The sequence below is a fragment of the Equus asinus genome, chromosome 3 (assembly GCF_041296235.1).
Source record: "Equus asinus isolate D_3611 breed Donkey chromosome 3, EquAss-T2T_v2, whole genome shotgun sequence".
In the NCBI taxonomy this organism is placed as follows: domain Eukaryota; kingdom Metazoa; phylum Chordata; class Mammalia; order Perissodactyla; family Equidae; genus Equus; species Equus asinus.
In genome coordinates, this window is record NC_091792.1 from 107,092,721 (window position 1) to 107,115,629 (window position 22,909).

The window sequence follows — 22,909 nt, forward strand, 5'->3', positions numbered from 1 at the left end:
TTTATTTAATTTAAAAAAGTTTTGAGAAAAATATTAAATATTACCCTAATTAATTAAAATCACAAAATGATGAGGTCTCCACTCTATGTGGGAACTAACTGGGGAAGTATTCAGTGGATTAGTTGAATCAGATACAACTAAATATTCTTCAATTCAATTGATGATCAAATTAGGATCAGTGCATGTATTTGTCCTTATTTTCAAGTTTTGTGGGTGTTGAATGCCTTTTTGATCAATGCTGACTGTACTCAAAGCAATAACATACGACACATTATGTTCATATTTGAAATCAAGGTTTTATACCTAATGGGATTTGGAGCAACTGTTCTCCTGAAAACAAAGAAAATCACAGCTGTGTTAAATCCTGATTGAAGAGAGACTTACAATCTGTAATCCCTATATAGAATTTTTGTGTCATAAGTGAGACATAATACAAAATGGTGGTCCAAAAAAGTCCCAAATTGGGGAGTGGAAGGGAAAGTGATGAACCATAAATAAAAACTCCATACAGAAAGATGACATTTTAAGAACTTGGGTCACAAATATACAACAAACATATGTTCCTGGAATTCTTTTCACATTATTTCACAGCAGGTAAGACAATAAAAACATCATCTATTTCAGATTCAGGGATGAAAAACAATACTCATATGAGCAAATGGGAAAATATCATAACTGATAGAAAACATACCTGTTTTATCAAACAAAAATACATTAATATGAAATTTACTTGATGGCTTTAAAAAACCCACATTATTGTCCTGCTTATGTTTCTGAAAAAGTAAATAATATTTATTTTAAAGTAATATAAAAATGAAAAGTTATTTATAAATGTATCTAATGGAAGAAGTTATGACTTACTTGTTGGGAGATTTTGGCAGATTACTTTAAAAAACAAAGCTAATAGGGGCTGGCCCCATGGCCGAGTGGTTAAGTTCGCGCGCTCCACTGCAGGCGGCCCAGTGTTTCGTCAGTTCGAGTCCTGGGCGCGGACATGGCACTGCTCATCAAACCACACTGAGGTGGCGTCCCACATGCCACAACTGGAAGGACCCACAACGAAGAATATACAACTATGTACTGGGGGGCTTTGGGGAGAAAAAGGTAAAATAAAGAAAAAAAAAAACGAAGCTAATAATGTGTAAGTATTACTTGTGAAGTTTTTATTCATCCTACAGAGTCAGAATCAATCAACACACTCTATACAGGAATTCGAGATAAAATACCTAGGCTTTACCTGAAGGAAAGTGAATTTGACCTAAAATTTTGTTCTCCCAGATAATTAACTCATTATATTCTAGTTAAATAACTTATGCTACTTTCTCAATTTCATATGTGATAACTGAATTATAACACTTTTGTAAATACCAGCAGCAAAGAAGGAACATTTTATTTGTCTTTTGCACAGTTTTCTTTTCTTTCTTTCTCTCTGATTTTTAAACTAAATGCATAGCAGGAGAACAGGGTAATTCTTTCGGCAACACTGAAGGAGCTTTGGGCATCTGCTATGTACCCACGGACAAGAGGACATCTAGAAATTAGCACTTAATATGGATTCAGATGAGCATGAGTCTCTCACTCCAGAAGGAGCTCTAATGGATTGCTGTCATCGTATTCAGAAGCTCTTGAGGGCTCACTGTTACTCTTGTCCTAACATCACAATTATTGGACGACTAGTGGAGAAACAATAAAAAAGTCTACAAATCGAATCTTAGTGTGTTTGGATGCAAAGATTTTGGTTTATTACCCTCAAGTTTTTTGCAATGATTGAACTTCAAATTTTCCTTGATGTTATAGATCTAGAGTAATTGATCACAAACCGAGAACAATTAACCCAGAATATACTACGTGGTATTAGGTGCCAGGAATTGTCTTCATAGTAAAGTGCCTACCTCACTGGAGGAGACGTACTTTATCTTCTATGTAAATAACAAAAAGCACACAAAAATTTAACTTTTGTGTTTTTATGGCATACTTGGAGAACCAAGGGGAAACTCTGATTTTACTGTCTCACAGCAAAAAAAGTTTCTAAAAACTTATTTCTAGGGGAAGTTGAGTAGAACAAGGCTTCCCTCAAAAATTTATTCCAGTTTCAAATACAAATACATTGTTTCAATGTTTCAAATACATTGTTATGAGTAAACAATGATCACAGTACTTTTAAGTTCTCAGGAACACTGTGACACATGTGTTTTTGAATGTCATAATCTATTCCTTGCTAGTGGCACCTCCTTACTTTTAGCTGAGGAATCCTGTGTTTTAAAAGACATGATTGAGGGGCTGGCCCAGTGGCGCAGTGGTTAAGGTCACACGTTCCGCTTCTGCGGCCTGAGGTTCATCGGCTGGGATCCCAGGTGGTGACATGACACCGCTTGACACTCCGTGCTGTCGTAGGTGTCCCACGTGTAAAATAGAGGAAGATGGGCATGAATGTTAGCTCAGGGCCGGTCTTTCTCAGCACAAAGAGGAGGACTGGCAGCAGTTAGCTCAGGGCTCATCTTCCTCAAGGAAAAAAAAAACAAAAAAAGGGATGATTGAGGCCATCTTCTCTATAAAAAGAAAGGGGGGAGAGTGGTTATGTTTAGTGGAGTTTAAGAAAAAAGAAACCATTGATCCTGCACAATGTTAGTAACTGAAGCTTTGCTGTTGCTTTTAAACTAACTTACTCATATTAGAAATAGAATTCTCGCTGTAGATTTATCCTAAAATTGGCTACAGATTTAAGATGGCACAAATGCCTGTCTGTAGGTATCTTTTATTTATGGGGATACGTGTTATAGCAAAGGCTCTGACCATCAGCAGTCGAATTGCCCTTCCTGGAGAGTGAGATATTGGGGTGGGAGGGACGAGGGTGTGTGAGCTCCACTGAGAACAATGGTGGTAGCAATGCTGATAGATTAAAATGATATATACTACAATATATGTGTAAATTCTGCATTTACATATGTTTCCAAAGCACTTTAGAAAGTTACCACTCAAATCCAGATCCACTAATCTGTCCTCTCTCACATGTCTTTAGTTTGTATTTTATCTTCATGGTCTCTGAACTATTTTTATTAAGAATGGTGAAATTCTGTCACTTCCTTGATAGCTGACTTTGGAATCCCAAATTAGAATGGTGGGACTTGCTTACAATTCCAGAGACATGCTGGGGAGATGGAATAGCTTCTCTAGAAGATTCCAACATGTTATGAAGGGGAATTTATGTCTTTCATCCTGTAACTATAGCTTCTCCAACACTACAGTGAAGACACTTCATGGAAAGTTTGTTCATCTTCACACTGTGTGTAAGATAGGATCAATACTATCTTTGATCATGGATTAAAAGTTTCCATTCTTAGTCTCTGTTCATTGCTGCCCATCTGCACCTTCCGCATATAGTAAAAAGTGCACTTTTCTTTATTTAATTAAGAGCAAATATTATGCGTACCATTATGCTTACATGTTTTTCCAGAAGAACAGCCACAAGGCAGGTAAAGATGATGACCTTCATGGTTACTTGGTCCTGTAATAACATATATAGGAAATCAATAATAGAATTTATCTCCTAAAATTTTTGTGAGGAAGATTGGCCTTGAGCTAACATCTGTGCCAATCTTCCTCTACTTTCTGTGGGATGCAGCTACAGCGTAGCTTGAGAAGTGGTGATAGGCCAACACCCTGGATCCGAATCCACAAATCCCGGGCCGCCGATGTGAAGCACGGGAACCTAACCACTAAGCAACTGGGCTGGCCTCGAATTTTTCTTTTAAGAATTACATGTTCTGACATTTATCTATCATTATATTTATACCAGGTACTGAAGAAAGGACAAGAAAGGTTAATAAAAGCAGATGATTTTAAGAAGCTCATGAATATGAATCTCACACTTTATTTTGAAAGAGCCATTTTGTTGTTGTTGTTTAACAGGACAGAATGTAAAGCCATACTTGCTAAAATGTGGAAGAGTCCTTCAGATATAGTCCATTCATAGGATTAATTTCTACTGATAGGAACTTTTTGAAGAATGCCCATCAGAAATAGCAAATACCACAGGAACTCTCTCTTAAATCAGATTTCAGGTGAGCCAGCATACAGCCTGGATCCTCCTAAGTAGCAGGTGGAAATACCCTGGTTGGGCATCAGGTGTCCTGCTAATCCTGGCTGGACCCTGGGCTGCCTACTAATGCTTTCACAACCACTGAGCATCACCGGGTCTCACTGAACACAGCTAATGTAAGGGACTTGACTGCGTGACTTCTAAGATCCCTTCCAGCCAGATCAATCTCTATTCTTTGGCCGCAAGCTTTTCTGACCACTTATAAATGCACCTTCTTTTCCTGGTGGGTAAATAAGTAACAATTGAAATAAAGTTGTTCTAATGTATTTTCTATATGTTTTACTCTTTCGAGTGTACAAATTTAATATGTTTTTAAAGAGTAATTTTAATTTTTACCCAAATGATAACAAGATATGGTTGTGATCTGGACCTCCGTGCATACAGAGGGTGTACAGGTCTTAAATTAACCTGCTTAATATTTGCTTTGTAAAATTAAAAAATAATTTCCCTGATTAAATGATTTTCTGTATTTTGTGCATAGGCCTGCCTCTGCCGTGAACTAGTTTTTTGATTTAAAATACTTGATTGATTTAAAATAAGTTTTTTTTCCTTCTCTCCCGGCACCTCTTTTCCTGGACCAGATTAAGGTGCTGTGGACAAAAAGTTTTCTAATGCTTTTCTTGCTCTACAATCTCCTGAATAAGGGTCAGGAATGACATTTCTTTTCTCTTCTCTCTGACTTTCACCTCTGTAAAGTTGCTGTAGTAACAATGATGGTGATGATAATACTTAATCTGCAGACTGCTGCAGAGTTGGCGATAACGTGTACAGATAAGTACATAATTTTATGGAAACTACTAAAGCAGAAGTTACAATTTCAAGAAACTACATTGACCATGCAGGTGACATAAAGTATAAAGAAGGGGCAGGGATAAGGAGAGGAAGATACGGTTCAGACTATGGCTTGCCTAAGTGTGCGAGCGTGTTTGAAAAGGCACAGTTAAAGCTGAGCTCAAGTAATTGTGACGGATACAATAAATACCCCAATCTTGCCACATCTTCTTATTTTTAAAGGCAGAACAAGAGTTTGAATATTTATGTGAATCTGCTTTATATGTTGTAAACAGGTTAAACATGTCTTAAAATATTGTGTGGGCCAATCAAACACAGCATACAAGTTTCTGCCTAAGTGCCAACAGTATGAGACATCTATGCAAAGTGTCTGGTTATGATTGTTGGTAATTACTGGGGAAGGGGTCATTTTGGAAAGCCAGGTTTGCTGGTTAGCTGACGAATGAATCTAAAAGCTTCAATATGTTAACTTATTATTTTGTGTAAGTGTTGTACTAAAATTGACCACACATATTACCACAATTTTAAACGATAAAGTACTAGTGTATATGGAATTTCTCAGCCATTGACAAAGTGATTTCTCCTAAAGTTGTATTTTCCTTCATTTTAACAAAAATTTCTGTCTGATTTTGTATTTTCTTTGTTGCTTCCCTTCATTATATTGCATTTTGTGGAACTATTTCATTGAATCACTGTTCATTCTAGATTGGAGACCTGACCTCACCGTCTTTGTAGTTCCAACATGTACCCTGACACCTGGCACGTTGTGGTGTTCAGTAAATTCTTTAATTTTACAGTCAGCATTGCTTGACTTATAGCCACCATGTTGACTCTTATTTATTACTTCTATTTTCTGAGAGACTGGAAGTCAGGCAACTTTGCTTTTGCATTTCTCTACACTCCAGAAAATTTTCTTCAAGTTACTAGTTACTATAAATGTCCATCTACTTCTCTTTCCTCCTCTAAGAACTTATTCATGTGGTTATCCTCTTTCTCTTATAGATCTATACTTGTGTTTGCAGTTGTTCATTCCCTCTGTCTACAAGGATCTTTAATTCTCTCTTAACTACAGATACTATCTTTTCATTCTGTGCTTCCCATCACTCACACTACTAACTCACTCTTTTCGCTGACCATCCCTCCTCTTGAAAGACTTCACATTTGTGACTTCTTCTCCCTAACCTCTTCAATCCACTGCCTCTGTCCTACTCATCTCATCCTCTCTCCCCCGGATAATAGTATCCAGTATCAGTCTTCCAAACTTTTGTCATTCATTTCCAAAATATATTTCCACAACTTCTTCACAAAGTTTCTTTAAGCAATAGATATATCAGATAACTTAACTTGCCTAAATGCATTTCTTTGACTTCTTATCATGTTGAAGATATTAACATAGCATTTAAAGCCATTCAAATTTTGCATAGCATGTATTTGCAGTCCCATTACTTGCTACTCTTTAGTCTCTTTCACACTCTTTCCTCATAACATCATGGATTATCACGTATCTGCGATTCCCCATTTTCTCTCTGACCCAGAATCCTCCTTCACATTTTCCAAGGGATAATTTACTATGTGTTCTTTAAAATCAAGTTGAAATTTGACCACAGCTGTGAAAATATCTCACAAGTATCATAAATACAACCTTCTCTTGTTTAGGAAAATTTATTTTTATATTTAATAAAACAGTTTATAAATATGAATATGTAGATAGATGCTGAGATATAATTGTAGTTTATTTAATAATAATTACTGATTACCTAACATCTGATAAAAACTCTTTGAACACTGAGAACAGAGCTATGAAGAACACAATAATCTCAGCCTTTGTGGATATACTCTAACTGGAAGGAAGCGATACCAAACACAATAAGTGATAAAGGGTTGGATTGATAGTGAGATATACTAAGGAGAAAACTCAATGGGAGAAAGAAGATAGGAAGTTTTGGTAGGGATGGGTTTTCAATATTAGAGTGGCAAGGAAATGCCCTCCTGAGCAGAAGAGTAAAAACGTGAAGGAAATAATGAAGTAAACTATGCTGATAAATGGGAGAAGAGCATTCCAGTCCAGGCCATGAGATGGGAGCATGCCTGGCCTGCTGAAAATAATAAAAAGAAGAAAGCACATAGGACAGTGTAGTTGGAGTTGAGTAGATGTGGGGCTGAGGTTAGAGAAGCTCAAAATGACCAGAAAATGTTGGATTTTTAGGGCAGTGGGAGGACTTCAATAGACTTCTACTCTGGAATTCAGCTTCTGTGGCCATGATTGCATATCAGGGACTGGATTTCTCTCCCTGCTTTAGATAACTGAAAAAAGAACCAAATATGTGACACAACAATTTTAAGATATTATACAATAAGAAATGTAGGACATGATCCTCAAGAAAAGGGTAGAAAGCAAGGTAAGTCCTGTCATTGTCCAAGCTCGCTACCTGGAAAGAACTTACAAACTGCAGCACAGGAAGGTGGGGCTTAAAAGACTAGGCAATTCCCCTGAATTGAAGAGAAATAACTGAGACTAGTGGAGGTAAAGGTCTACAATTAACACAGTGGAATACTGAACAGGATGAAATTGCAAAGACAGGAGAGGACGGCACAGAGAAAGGAAGCGGGATCTACAGATGATTGCCCTTAATCTTCTGCTGATCTTGATGAGCACAAACAAGCGTGAGGAAACTCCATGAGGCTGGGCACAGAACATGAGCAAGAAGCAGGTTGTCCAAGCCCTGGAGCTGAAACGGGGCTGAGAACAGACCCTGACACCACAGCCAGAGTGGAGATGCCTTGCAATCTACATGACATTGACATTGTTAGAATGCTTTACAGTAGGTGACATTTAGGTCGAAGTGAAAGGGTAGTCTGCCCTTGATGGCCTAATAAAGCTTAAAAGCAAGCCTCTACGGGATGAAACCATTACAAGTAACTTCACTGTTTACAAGTAACTTCATTGTGACCCAGAACATGTCAATGCTATTTAAAGGAATAAAAAAAATCAGCACCCAGAAAAGATGGAATCAAAATGACAAGGCATGTACAAAAGAATAAAAATATGACTCATAAGGAAGAGAAAATTTGATAGATAGAAACAGATGCAGAAGTGACACAAGCGACAGAATTAGTAAGCTAGCCTATCAAAATACTTGTAACTATATTCTATACATTTAAATAGAGTAGAGCATGCACTTGGAAAAATACAATGTCTAAGATGAAAAGTACACTGAATATAATTAATAGCATGTTTAGAAAAAAAGATTAGGAAACTAAAAATTTTACTGAAGAAGAAATGATTAGGGAATTTGAAAATAGAGTAGTAAAACTGTCCAAAATGACAAGATCCAAGAAACTGAAAAGAAAACACCATTGCCCCATGAGCTGTGGGACAACTTGTGTTAGTAAATACGTAATTGAAGAGAAGGTGAGGAGGAGCAGGTAGGAAAAATATTTGAATACATAAATAGCTGAAAAATTTCCAAATGTTAGGAAAGCTGTAATCTATAAATCAAGAAACTCAACCAATGACAAGTGAAGAGCATGAAAGAAACGTCAAACACATCATGATCAAATTGCTTTCAAGCAGTCATAAAGATAACATTTAAAAGTAGCCAGAAAGAAAAAGACACATCGTGTACAGAATAGCAAAGATACGAATGACAGCTAGCTTGATTTTGCAAAGCCAGACAAGAGTTGCAAAATTTTAATACTGAAAGGAAAATAATCTGCCAAATAAATCCCATAACTTCTCAAGTGAAATATACTTCTAAAATGAAGACAAATTAATTTTTTCAGACTCAGAAAAGCTGCAAGAATTAATGACCAGGAGACTTGCCTTGGAAGAAATATTAAAGGAAATCCTTCAGGCAGAAGGGAAATGAAACCACTTGGAAAACTGTATCTCCCCACAGGAAGCACACAAGAAATATAGAGGGCAAATATGAAGCATCTTAATTTCTTATATCTTAAAACTCTTTAAGAGATAAATGTATCTTTAAAACAAAAGTACTAAGAATGCACTGTGTAAGATTTTACCTATTGGAACTAAATTATATGACAACAACACTAAAGGTGATGAGGCAATTGAAGGTGGCACTTACAAGATTTCCTTTAGGATGTCCATCACAAAAAAACCCGATAAATGTTGGTGAGGACGTGGAGAAAAGGAAACTGTTGTGCACCGTTGGTGGGAATGTAAATTGATGCAGCCGTTATGGAAAACGGTTTGGAGGTTTCTCCAAAATTAAAAATAGAGCTACCATATGATCCAACAGTTCCAATTCTGGGTATTTATCCAAAGGAAACGACATCAAGATCTCAAAGAGACACCTATACTCTCATGTTCTTTGCAGCATTATTCACAAGAGCTGAGTTGTGGAAATAACTTAATTGTGCACTGAGAGATGAGTGGATAAAGAAAATGTGGTGTATACACACAGTGAAATATAATTCAGCCTTAAAAAATAAAAAAATTCCTGCCATTTGTGACAACATGGATGGACATGAAGCACATTATGCTAAGTGAAATAAACCAAATACAGAAATACAAATACTATATCATCTCACTTGTAGGTAGAAACTAAAAGAGTCAAATCATAGAAGCACAGAGCAGAATGGTTATACTCAGGGACTGGGAGAAGGGGGAAAAGAGAAGGTCATGGTCGGAGGGTAGAAAGTTTCAGTCATGCAAGATAAGTTCCGGAGACATGCTACATAGCATAATGCTTATAACAATATTGTAGTAAGATTTGCTAAAAGGGTAGATCTTAAGTGAAGTTTTTACCACACATATATATACCAAATAATAATAATGATAGTGATGATGATAATAATGAAGTGGATAGGAGTAAATTTTGGGAGGTGAATGGATATGTCTATGGTTTTGATGGTGGTGATGGTTTCACAGGTGTCCAATTATACGCAAACACATTGAGTTGTATGCAGTAAATATGTACAGCTCTTACATGTCAATCATACTTCAATATATTGGTTTAAAAATAGTAAAATATAATTTGTGTAGTTTTAAGCCACTAAGTTTCTGATAATTTGTTACAGCAACAATAGGAAACTAGTATAAGCTGTGTGGGAGGATTAAAAAGAGCATGGACTTTGGAATTTAATGGACCTGAATATTGATTTTTTTTCCTCTAACAATTTACTCATTGTGTGATTTGGGGCAAGTGACCTAATTCTGTGCAATGTTGGATTCTTTATCTGGATGTAATAATACCTGCTTCAATAGGATTGCGCAAAGATTGAATAAAAGTACTTGTGGGAAAGCACTTAAGTCCTCGAGCCATTTTCAAGTGTTTGCTCTGTGTCAGGCATTGTGTTGGTGCATTATTTTTGTTATTACATTAATTCTTCCAGAAACTGCTTTGGGATATGGTCACCCAAGAAAATATGGCGTTCAGATAGGCTAAGGTACTTGGACAGAATCATGTCACCAGAAAGTGGGAGAGTCATAATGAAAACATTGGAAAGAAAAAGATGTGGGGGCTGGATAGGTGGTGCCACAGTTAAATTTGCAAGTTCTGCTTTGGAGGCCTGGGTTCGCTGGTTAGGTTCCCAGGTGCTGACCTACACACGGTTTGTCAAGCCGTGCTGTGGCAGGCGTCCCACATATCAAATAGAAGAAGATGGGCACAGATGTTAACTCAGGGCCAGTCTTCCTCAGCAAAAAGAGCAGACTTGATGGCAGATGTTAGTGCAGGCTAATCTTCCTCAAAAAGAAAAACAGAGATGTGTAAGCATGCTTATTTGAGTGGCAGGCCATTGATCAGATATCTTAAAGCTGATACTAATAACCAGCCTCTTCCAAAAGAAAGCCACAGAGAAAATTTAATCCTCGGTGCCTAATTTCTCAATAATGCCTGATGGATAGAACGTCTATATGACCTCTTGCCTTTTCAAAGACATCTATATTTTGGAACCACTACAAGATATACATTGCTTATAAGTAAAAAGCAAAGGGCTGAGGAGAAAAAAAAATCAATGATTATTCTTAGGTTTTGAATCTGAGCAAATGCACAATAAAATCAACTGAAACTGGAGGAGTATGACAAAGAGTAGCATTTTGAATGTCAAGTGGAGAGTCAAAAGGCACTTCAGAGAGAACACACAGCACACATAACTCAGCATTCTACCGGCTTCCCTTCCCTCTGATCCTCAGCCCTCTTCTCATTCCTTTCCATGTCTCTGCTGCTCCCAACAGTGGGCCTGTCTGTTGTGTGCGGTCCTCTGGGGAGTGGAGATTGGTCTTCAGTTTTGGCTGCTTTTCTCAGGAAGAGAGGCCCTGCCTCCAAGAATTTTCTGAGTCCAACTTTCTATCTCATAAAAGCTATAGTTTGGCATAATTTGTAGATTTTTAACTGCCAATATTTATAATCATCGTATAGCTGAGGTTTCTTTCCAGTTGCTTGCTAAAAGTGACTAAGTTTTCTTTGTAAGTATACTCAGAATTAAAGTCAAGATTCTGATTAGTATTCTAGCGATTTCATGCAAACTACATGCATTGAAATTCCTGTAGTGCAGTACATTTCAAAGTTAAAATGAGACTGGCTGCATGATTTTCTTTCCCTTTGAATACTCACTCAGATGTGTCTTAACCTGCTTCCTTCTATAATCACTGTTCCAGAAGATTATGAAATAGTACTGTATGTCTTTCCTTGAGAAATATTGACAAACTGAAGAATATTAGAAGTATTGGCATATAATTGTTGCAGAAAAACTTAATGAGAACCAAGATTAAGAGAGGTGGCGTGTTCAATTGTGTCCCTCCCTCAAGGATATGCTGAAATCCTAACTCCCAATACCTCAGAATCTGATCTTATTGGAAATACAGGTCATGGCAGATGGAATTAGTTAAGATGAGGTCCTACTGGAGTAGGGCAGGCTCTTAATCCAATATGACAGATGTCCTTATGAGAAGAGGAGAGAGACCCAGAAGGAGAAGACAGCTTTGTAACAACAGAGACAGACTGCAGGATGCATCTAGAAACCAAGGAATGACAAGGATTTCCAGTAACAGTCAGGAACTGGGAAGAGGCAAAGAAGGACCATGCCCTAGAACTGTCAGAGAGAGCCAGGCCCTGCCTGCAGAACTAGGAGAACAGAAATGCCTGTTGTTTTTAGCCACCAGTTTGACTACTTTGTTATGGCTGCCCTGAGAAACTAATACAGTGAGAAATAAAAAGCACATATTCAGGACATGCTGATAGATCACTTTATTATGCAGGGCAAGTCTTTTTTTTTTTTTTTTTTGATTTTCATAGTACAATTAATACAGAGAACAAAGTAGAGAAAATCAAATAGTTCAGAGAATATTATTACTACTGTTTAAAATATTGATCATCGATCTCAGGTGTGTTGTTCATGTAACAGTATTTGATTGAAATTTCTTTGGTTTTGGAAAATTATTTATGGGTCTAATTATTTTTAAATTGCAATATCATACTTAAGAGAACCCAGATAATACTCTGCTTTTTTGAATTATTTTATAAAAATTTTTTTTAAAAGCATTTCGGCTGTATTCTTTAGATGAGGGCTAATATGATGTTGCAAGTTGGGTAAAGGGTTTTTGAGTAGGAAGAATCATCCTGAGCATGGAGCAAATCTGACTTTCCGTCAAGCCTGTGGGTAAAGAGAAAACATTCAGATTAAGTCATCTCTAATACCCTTATGCTTTCTTGTTTCTGAGTGTTAGGTAAATATATCCCTTGGTGATGGACCAAGCATTCAGTTGCCCAATTGTTACCCCCTGCTTTTCTCCATCAAATGTTAGAATTCTTTCCTTCCTGGGTGCCCCTGAACTCTGCTTACCCCCGAGCCTGAGTAAGCACTAAGAAGTGAAATGTGCCCCGTTACCAGCTTATCCTGAGAATTAACTGACTACAGTGGACACTTTGCCTGTCACAGACTGCTGCTCCTTTCCCCTCGTGTGCCCAATTTCCCCTTGAAAGTTTTTACTAATCATTGCTTACCTTACCCTATCGAAGAAAAGAAAAGCCTTTTTCTCTTTGATATTGAGATGTTTGCTGAGATTTGAGAGTTCTCCCTATTGCAAAAGCCTTTATTCTGAGTCAAGACTCTCCTTGTCGAAGTTTGGATTTGTTTTGATTTGATACAACAAAACATCCTTGACCAAAAACTGTGCCTTGGTTAAGAACATTCACATGAAAAAGCATTACCAAAATTATTCAAAGTAATTACATAATCAGACTCTAGTTTAGAGGAAGTTGCTCCTGTCTATACTACTTATTTCTTAGTTCAAGCTCTTATTACACATTCTAAATTACTTTGACAGTTTCCCCATGGACTTCTTTATTGTGTCTATACTCCCTCTCTCTCTAGCTGCCATACTACCGCTTGCGTGATATGCCTGAATAACAATGCAATCACATCACTTCTTAATCAAATGATATTCTGACTGATGATTGATTTAATATCCACGATTAGAACTAGATCATAAGTGTTGAGTACAGAGTCTCTGGCCTATTGGTGTTTATATCCACTTTGGCTATCTCATTGCATGCTCATGATGTGGTCAAGAAATATCTGATAACTGAATGAATACAAATTTCTTTGGAATCTTGTTTCCTAAAACAGTAACACAAGAAAAAGTATCTATTTCTAATTATTTCTTTCCAAACTTTTAAAGAACTCCTCTATTTCCAATAGTCAAACTGTTTCTATACTAAGCTGCTATTACTTTTCCTTATAATTAAGGGACTTGGGAAATATTCATTGCAGGAATTTCTATCATCTTTTCCTCCCTTTGTCACTTCTGACATGAGGTTCAGTGATTCAGTTCTGTATTTTAGCCCACTTGGCTTTTCAGTTTGAATGCTATTGTCTCTCAGACTTAACGTAACAGAATTATCTTCTTCAGCATCCCCTACTTCAATCAAGCAAAACATATGCATTAAACAAAATTCCCTGAAGGAAACAAGAAAAACAAAAACAAAGAAACAGTCAAACAACAGCAGAGTGTTGTCTCTCTTCTGAAAGGCAAATGTGCCCGGCACTTTTGTTTGCTAATCTAATCCTGATGACTTGCATCCATTTCTTTTTTCTCATTTCCTGATTTGGTCTTTCATTCAGTCCATCATGAAATTGATTGATAGCCTTTCCTAGGCACTCTTTTTCATGTTTCTTGTTTCTTTTAAGTTTTTCTGATACCAACCTATTTCAGCCCTTCCACCCCTCTGCTTAAAAGGAGCCTACATATTTATCTCCTCAAAATAATATTTCTGATGTACCATTTCTTGATCAACTATCCTCAGCTATTACCTAATGCCTAGGGAGACAAGTGCAGACTCTTGGCCCTGTCATTAATGGCAATAGCGAATTCCATTGGAAGAAATACTTCACGTGCATTTAAAAGAATTGAAATCCTTGCAATTATTTTAAATTTGAATTCTAAGGCTGTCTTCTTTTATCTCCAAAAGTATTGCTTTATTTTGGTGGGAAATATTGAATCTTTCATAAAATTTGGAACATATAGTTTATTTTAGGTAAAATTGACTTTCTAAAACATGGATTGCTAATATTTCCTTATCTTGTTGTTGGTACAATATTAGAGCAGTGATCTCTATCCTAATTGCTCAAGGCAAAGCTTCTCAAAATTTGTACTGTTATAAACCACATAAGAACCTGTTAAAACGCAGATTCGTATTCAATAGTTCTGGATGTGGCTTCAGACTAAATTTCTGACAAGTTTCCATGGGGGCTTGCATGGCTGCCCCAAAGAGTACATTTAGAAGAATAAGTTTTAAACAACATCCAGGCACAGCCTGAGTGGCAGGGCAGCCTACAGTCACAGACAATGTTGATCAAGGGCTTTTATGTACTATGTGGTTTAATGGTCTCACCTATTGTACAGATGGTTAAGTACTATTACAACACCTGTTCTATCCATGAGAAAATTGAGATTTAAAAAACAAAAGAATAGCTCAAGGTCATGAAACTAGCAGTTGTCAGGATCACGACAGAAACACGGGTGTTCCTGTCCCCAAAGCTGAACCTCCTCACCATAGTAGGACAGAAGTATTCTTCTGGTAACATTTAGATCAATAAATACACCTCAGGAGAGCTACACCAGGCTACACATCTTAAACTGGGGCTGCTTTTGGTTTGATGACTTGCTTTGTTTTTTTCTTGCTCTAACTGTCACCATTGATCTGTCTGGGGAACATAAAATGTCAGCTGACCCAGCTTACCTCTGTAATCCTGTCCTGTGGTGCTGAGCAGCGTTCTAAGGATTTGGGTTTGGATTTGGAAAAGGATTGGGGTTATTTTTTGGAAATGGAGGATAGGCTGGATTTCCTTGATTTGGCAGAGATCGGTCATCCCTTCTCTGTATACAAACAAAAGCAAAGAGAACATGGCAGAAAATTGAGACAGCGACGGTGCAAATATTTCACAATCATTTCACTTAAAAAACTTAGATTGTTCAAGTTGGCAGGACCTTATATATATCATCTCCATGATTGTATTTCAAATAGTTGGTGAGATTTTCCCTTTTTTATGAGAAAGACGTTGAAAAGAGAAATGATAAAGAGTTTCCATTTTTATTAATGGTTGACAATTTGGTTGTTTTATAATACACGTGGAGCATTGATTATTGCCAACCACTCAAGAAAGGTTTATATATTCTTTATAATATTACCTCCAAGCTACTACATTGCCTGTCCTTGACTATTCCAGGATGGAACAATTTAATTCCAGCTTCGAGGGAATTGTTACTTGTCACTTTTGACTTATAAGGAGATTATTTCTTCTTAAAATTCCTACATTCCTTGATATTTACCTCTGATAACCCAAATAACCTTTAACTCTCCTTCTCATCATTTTATTTGGTGACATTTTAAATTGATCTCTTTACTACATTAGTAAGATCAATTTTTGGTAAGATCTTATCACATTAACATGACATGACAAAATAATATGAGATATCAAAGATACATTTCATTCAGAAAAATGTCAAATAAATGAAATGTTCTATCTTATTTAACACGGTCAGTTTCACCTAATGATTTCACCACCCTCCAAAAGAATCAGAAGGCGGAAATTTACCACACCAGATGTGTTTTTAGCAGCCTCTATGCTCCATTAGGCAAATGTTATTCTTAACAGAATCAGAATTTCAACGAATCGTTTAGTCAAGGCAATTCTTTGCCAGCAAAGACACTTAAGATCTGAGAGAATAATTGGCTTCTATAGGGTAGCATTATGAGTATCCACCTAAGTGCTGCTGGTACACAAGACATTGGGGTGCTTTATCCTTGTATCATAAATAAATAAACTCACTGTATACTTGAATCATTCATTCTATAGCTATATGTCAGAGATAAGTATTGGTTCTTATTATAGAATAAATACTCATGGAAGAAAACATGTTTATACTCCACCACATGATGAGAGGAATATTTACATGGTCTCCTCCTCTACGCCGATAATGACGTCTCTGTGAAAATAAAGAACAAATTAAAAATTGAATACATGTTCAATTTCTAGTTTTCTAGTAAGTGAAAGTGTCTTACCTCTTCAGATGATGAATCAGCTCCCTTGGAAAAAAGAAAAGAAGAAAATAGTTAACATCTTAATTTTATAACTCCAGAGTATAAAAATACACTTAGCTGCTACATTTACGATTAAATAAAATGGACACAAACTCTTGGGTTACTGATGCACTAAATTCGCTTCTTTTTTGTGTAATGAAATCTTTAAAATGAGTGAAGAGTAGGTTTTTGCTAGAAATAATTTGCTACTGTCAGATATCAATGCACTTTGTTTCAAATTTCTTCTGTGTGTGAAAGGGAAGAATATCCGTTACTGTGAAGGGAAGAGTGAAAAATGAAAAGTTAAACTTTGGATTTGCTCAAGATGATGGTTTTTATACGCAAACGTTTTGAGCAGCTCAAAAGCTACTTATATTCAAGTATTAGTTGTGCTAATAGAGTCTGATGTTATGTTTTTCTCAGTTCTTCCTAATTTTTATTTTTTTTCCAGTTCTATTCTTTCATAAAAACATAATGTAATAAAGTGGGATGTCAAAACCAACTTGTTTTGAAACATCTACTAGAACTTGTTGGATGAAATGAAATATTATTATTTTTTGATGTATTTCACAGTAACTAGACAAAGCATAACAAAGTGAAAAGAACCGTTATTTTTAACCAAAGAAGAAACAGAGGTGGGTGGAGAAGAGGAGGAGAAGGAGGGGGAAGAGGAAGGAGTTTCAGAGAAGTCAATTGTTTTGTCTGGACACACAGTAGTGAATGACAATACTAGTTGGGAGCTCCTGACATTTGGTAGGTCTAGAGATTTTGATATTTAAGTGTCTTTTATCAGCCTCTCAGTTTCACATCTTCGTGGAGCTCTCAAAAATTCTATTCTTAAATTAAGCTAATTACACTCATCTGTGTGTGAATACTCAAGATTTATCAATATCCTTGATAAACTTACATAGGTGAGTTCCAGTAAAATGTCCATATGAAAACATTAAACTTTATAAAGCCATGTACAGATAAATTCAAATATAGGCCAGAACCCAGGAAATAAGAGGAATGTTTTAGAGAATTGCTGAGAATATATTCTTCAAACTCTCTTGATATACTTACAATCATGGCAACCAAAAGAGCCAAGATAAAGGCAAATGCAAGGATCTTCATGTTTGGCTGAGTCCTGTGAAAGCATATATGAAAAATCAGTAGCACATTCATTCCTGGATGACAAATCAAGCATTTGTTAATCAAACTAAGCTCCAAAGCATTGTGAAACATACTAGAAATACGAAGACAACTGAAATCCGTTGCCTGACATCGTGGAACTTAGAGACTAGTGGGGGACATTGACAAATAAAGACAAATGCTCTGATATGGAAACACTAAAGTGCTATAAAAACACATAAAATGGATGTGCACATCTTAACGTGATGGAGAGAATGGAGGTATTAAAGAAAAGTAAGCTTGTGTTACACGATATGGGATGAATAAAGAGAGATGTTGGGAACCTTCAGAGAAACAGAAATGAGAGAAAAGATAGCACGTAGGAAGTAAAATAGTTCAGCTGTAAGAAGGACAAAAATGGAGCCAGGCTAACCACCTAGATGGTTGTGAGGTTATAGTGGCCTTATATAATGATATCAGGGGTAATAATTGAGGCGGAATTGAAAGAAATGTTTAGAAGTTGGAATGACAAGATGCAGGGACTGGTCTTATGGTAGAGTTAGTGAACATGAGCCAGGTTTCTGGCTCGAAAATTTTAGGTGGTGTAACCCTGGTGTTCGAAAATTAATGATACTGGGTAGAGAAAAATCAAACTGAAAAGAAGTTTCACAAGAAATGTTTGTAGATACTTTGAGAAGTCCAATTGGTAAAAATGATTTAATCTGCCAAATGACCTTATTCAAGAAAATTAACCTCCTCTGGGACTCCTTGATATGTTTTTGTAATTCTGTATCTGCAAGTGAACTCAGTTTGTTGCTGTTGAAAAAGAAGTAGTTGATGATTTATTTTTGACTTATAGGCATTGAAGAAAAGTATGTTGCAAACTGAAAGGTAAACAATGGATAAAGGCCTTTCTTCTTCCTGATCATTTTTGGCCACCAATTTTGGTAGAACATTCCAGTCTCATCTTTTGTCTAATTCTTCTGCTAAATGACTCTAAATCTGAAACATATGAAGCAAGACTCAGGACTGATGGTCTTTCGCTTGTTCCTTATCTGCTCATTTCGCCTCATTGGTTTAAATTCATCACTGTGGCATTAGACAAACTGTGAAAATTACATATTTCTTGGCAAAGTTTTTCTATCATTTACTACTTAAATATTCAGTCATATTATGGGACAAAAAAGGATGTAACTCTTAGTGTTGTTTATACTTGGAATTATATTGAAAGTGGTGACTTGAGGGAAATTCTAAGAGTTGTCTTTGGTAGATAGACAGACAGACAGATAGATAACATAAGGGCTGTGAGAAAATATTTCCCAAAGAACACAATGATAAAAGTTTGAAATTGTAAAAACTTTCTTTTTCTGACAGAATTGCAAAGAGAATGAAAATGTAAGTAAAATGAATTATTGAAACAAAATAATTATATGGTGTTAATTATGCAGAAAACCAGAAATGACTTTGAATGATGTAGAGGACCTGAATACCTTTGCAAAATGAATTACAGTGTCAATAAAGTAACTTTCAAAAAGGTTACTTAAACCTTGAATTAACACATACATTTGCAAAAAGAGAGCTTATGCAACTCAAGAGATCATTTTCTTATAAAATTTAAATTTCAACTTGAAGTTAAATGTAGAAGTAATTTTTTTTTTTTTGAGGAAGATTAGCCCTGAGCTAACATCTGCCACCAATCCTCCTCTTTTTGCCGAGGAAGACTGGCCCTGAGCTAACATCCGTGCCCATCTTCCTCTACTTTATATGTGGGGCGCCTACCACAGCATCGCTTTTGCCAAGCGGTGTCATGTCCACACCCAGGATCCGAACCGGCGAACCCTGGGCCGCCGAAGCAGAACGTGCGCAGTTAAACGCTGCGTTACTGGGCTGGCCCCAAAAAGTAATTATTAACAAAGTGGATATCATATATTTAGCCAAAAACAGAACTTCTAGGTGTCCCACCAAAGAAGAAGATAGAGCACATCTCCTCCATTTTCCACATCGTCCACTTTGTAAAATGATTGCTGTCAACTCAGAGGCATTGATAGCCTGAACTCACCTTCAGATTCCGCTATAAAATTATCATTTCTTTAAATTGTTTTTTCATGAGAAACTATCAATCAATAAAACACATTTTACAAATTTCTTTTCAACTTACTCTAGCAAACAAAATATTAGAAAAGACATCATATTAGATTGTACATGAAGATATTACCTTTCACCGAAGAGGAGACTCAAAAGTCAGAGAAGCTGAAACTCTGAAGCCCTAAGAAATGATGGGCTTTTCTAGAGGACTCACCTATTTAAACACACTGACGTCCTCCATTTGTTTTTCTCAATCACGTCAATTATGAGATCATATTATGGAACTGAAAATAATGCCCAAAATCTGTTCCCACAGTTCCCAAGAATAAACTTAACAGGGTGATTTTACAATAGAAGACTGTGAAGCAGTGATCAGGAACCAAATGGACCCAGCAAATGTTAATCCCAGTGTGATCTCGGCATGTGTGAATAAGACAAAAGGATAAGTTTGCAGGAGTAAATCAAGTGTAGAAATGAATTGAAATGGTAAAAATGCTTCCGTAGAACATCACCTAGTGTATTTCAACACGTGCATGCTTGAGATGGAACAAATCCATGTCAAAAGTTATATCATCTTCTTAAAATGTTCACTGTTGCCTAACAAATGGTGCAAATGGTCATGAAAAATGAGTCGTCATTTATTTCTAATGTGGGCCTACAGATTATTAAATTGTATGGTTATTCTATTGACTTTAAAATATTTTACATCTGAAAGTATATTCAAATGTTTGCAAAAATTTGGTAATCTTTTCAGTATTGCATGAGAAAATAATTCCTGTTTTTCAAATCAAATGACTATACAAGCTCAGTGCTATACATCTCCCGTAGTAATCAGATGCATATTTTTTGCAAGATACTTTACTTCCTCTGTGTCTTTAGGTGCTCATGTTCCTCAGTGGAACCCATGAATTGACACGATTATAATAGAAGGAAACATTTGGTCTCACTAAGTCCCTAGGCTAATGTAGACTAAAAACTGATCTCTTGGGGCTGGCCCCGTGGCCAAGTGGTTAAGTTCATGCGCTCTGCTGCAGGCGGCCCAGGGTTTCATTGGTTCCAATCCTGGGAGCGGACATGGCACTGCTCATCAAACCACGCTGAGGCAGCGTCCCACATGCCACAACTAGAAGGACGCACAACGAAGAATATACAACTATGTACCGGGGGGCTTTGGGGAGAAAAAAGAAAAAATAAAATCTTAAAAAAAAAAAGCTGACCTCTTTGCTACTGGTTGGATAACTCAATGCACTCATAACTGAATATCGCCAAATCATTTGCAAAGTTTAAATAAATTATATATCCTAGTCCATTGTTACTCAAAGTGTGCTATATTTGCGACCCTCAGAATCAGTATCTCCTGAGAATTTGTTGGAAATGCAAATACATATTGTCTCTCCCCAAACACGCATCAGGATCATGGAGGCACACCAGGAATCTCATTTGGACAATATCTCTACATGATTCTCTGTGGGCCATAAAGTTTAAGAAGCCACATCATAAAATCACAAATGTATTGCCTATAGACTTGATCCCATTAATAGGACTTAAGGTTTAATTTCGATTCAGGTGTTTTAAGGAAATATTTACTAAGTGAATCTTCTATGCTATATTTGAACATCCCATTAAAAATTACTCTTTTTTTCAGGGTCGTTTTCAAAATAATTAAAAGATTTACAATGCAAGTCAAGAATTAAAGTCAAATTCAATTTAAATGGTGCTTTTTGCTCTTTTTTCATTGATTTCTAAGCATCATAGACGTATAGTCTCTTTTCAAGTCCAAAACATACCCAATCTTCATAAAATCTGGGAAAATGGTACATATGTATAGTTTAGTAAGCATTGAAATAGTCTGATTTTGAAAAACAAACCTTGCTTTATTCATTTTGGAAATGTCAAATGATTTTCTTCTTTCCTTTCTTGTTTTTTTTATGTCTCTTTCCTCATTGACTTTCTTCCCTTCCTTTCTTCCCTCCATGGATTCACGGATTCATTTAGCCAATGTTACTAGAATCTATTTTAACAAATCTATGAAATTCATAGCCTAAGTTTAGAAAATGTGAACTAATGCTCCAAAGGCATAAGCTCACAATGACAACAAACACAAATTGCCAGTAATAAAACCTGACAGATGCTAACATACACATTTAAAACTTACAGTTAAACTTAACTTACCCAGATTTTAGCTTGGGACACCAAAACATAAGCATTATTCCACCCATCATTCTCAACGTCAACGCTTCAACGTCGTAGGAAATGTAGGGATTACGTATGACAGTGGGAAAGAAGAATAGTGGACTCTAAACACAAGGGCAACCTCCTTGTATTAATTATAGTTTCATCCTCCAGGAACAGAAGGTCATTTTAAAAGTTTGATGGACCAGAATATATCCTGATATTTTATAATTAAGCAAAACAGATATCTTATCCTCTATAAACAACCACCATACTGTTTGAACAATGTCAGGTCTTTCATTTACAAGGGAAAAATCAATAAGAGCTACTGCTGTTTCACAGCTGTGACCTTAAATTGGTGGCGTAAGGATGCAACCTGTGAATGGATATTAACGGTGATGTTTATGCTGGATGTTTTTCCTCCTTCTCCTCCTCCTCCTCTTTTTCTTCTTCCTCCTCCTCCCCTACCTTCAGTTCTCCTACAATGAAGGCATGGTATACAGTCAATGATGAAATCCGTGATGTTTATTTATTTCACTAAAAAGACATTTTGTGTTATATTCCTGTGTGAATTACTAAAATGAAATGTACGGCACCTGACCAGACATAGAACAAAAGATCACTGCCTACCAGATAACATGAATCCTCCTGGGGCATTGGGAATACAAAGTGACAATATCCTATTTCTGCCCTTCAGGGACTTACCCTATGTTATGGCATGAATGTTTGTGTCCCCACAAATTCATATGTTGAGGCCCTACCTACCGCCCAATGTGTTTATTAGGAGGTGTGGCCTTTAGGAAGCAATTAGGTTTAGATGAGGTCCCCCATAATGGGATTAGCGCCCCTCTAAGAAATGGAAGAGACACCAGAGCTTCCTCCCTCCCCCATGGGAAGATGTAGGAAGAAGGCAGCTCTGCAATCTAGCAAGAGGCCCCCCACCAAGAGCTCTGCTGGCACCCTGACCTTGGACTTCCCAGCCTCCAGAACTGTGACAAATAAATGTGTGCTGTTTAAGCCACTCAGTCTGTGGTACTTTGGTAGGGCAGCCGGAGCTGACTAAGAAATCTTGTAATTTATGAAACAGACATGGTTAATGCCA

The 22,909-nt window shown here is 36.6% G+C and overlaps 1 protein-coding gene across 1 annotated transcript; it reads right to left on the reverse strand.

The window, feature by feature from the left end:
• Positions 1 to 12,090: 12,090 nt before the first annotated feature.
• Positions 12,091 to 21,947, reverse strand: LOC106838844 (histatherin-like). The gene is made up of 6 exons (XM_070506586.1): positions 21,808 to 21,947; positions 17,503 to 17,566; positions 16,423 to 16,446; positions 16,314 to 16,346; positions 15,100 to 15,236; positions 12,091 to 12,511 (listed from the first exon to the last, which is right to left on the reverse strand). The coding sequence occupies exons 1-5, from the start codon at positions 21,855 to 21,857 to the stop codon at positions 15,135 to 15,137; spliced, it is 273 nt and encodes a 90-aa protein (XP_070362687.1). The 5' UTR covers positions 21,858 to 21,947; the 3' UTR covers positions 12,091 to 12,511; positions 15,100 to 15,134.
• Positions 21,948 to 22,909: the final 962 nt, after the last annotated feature.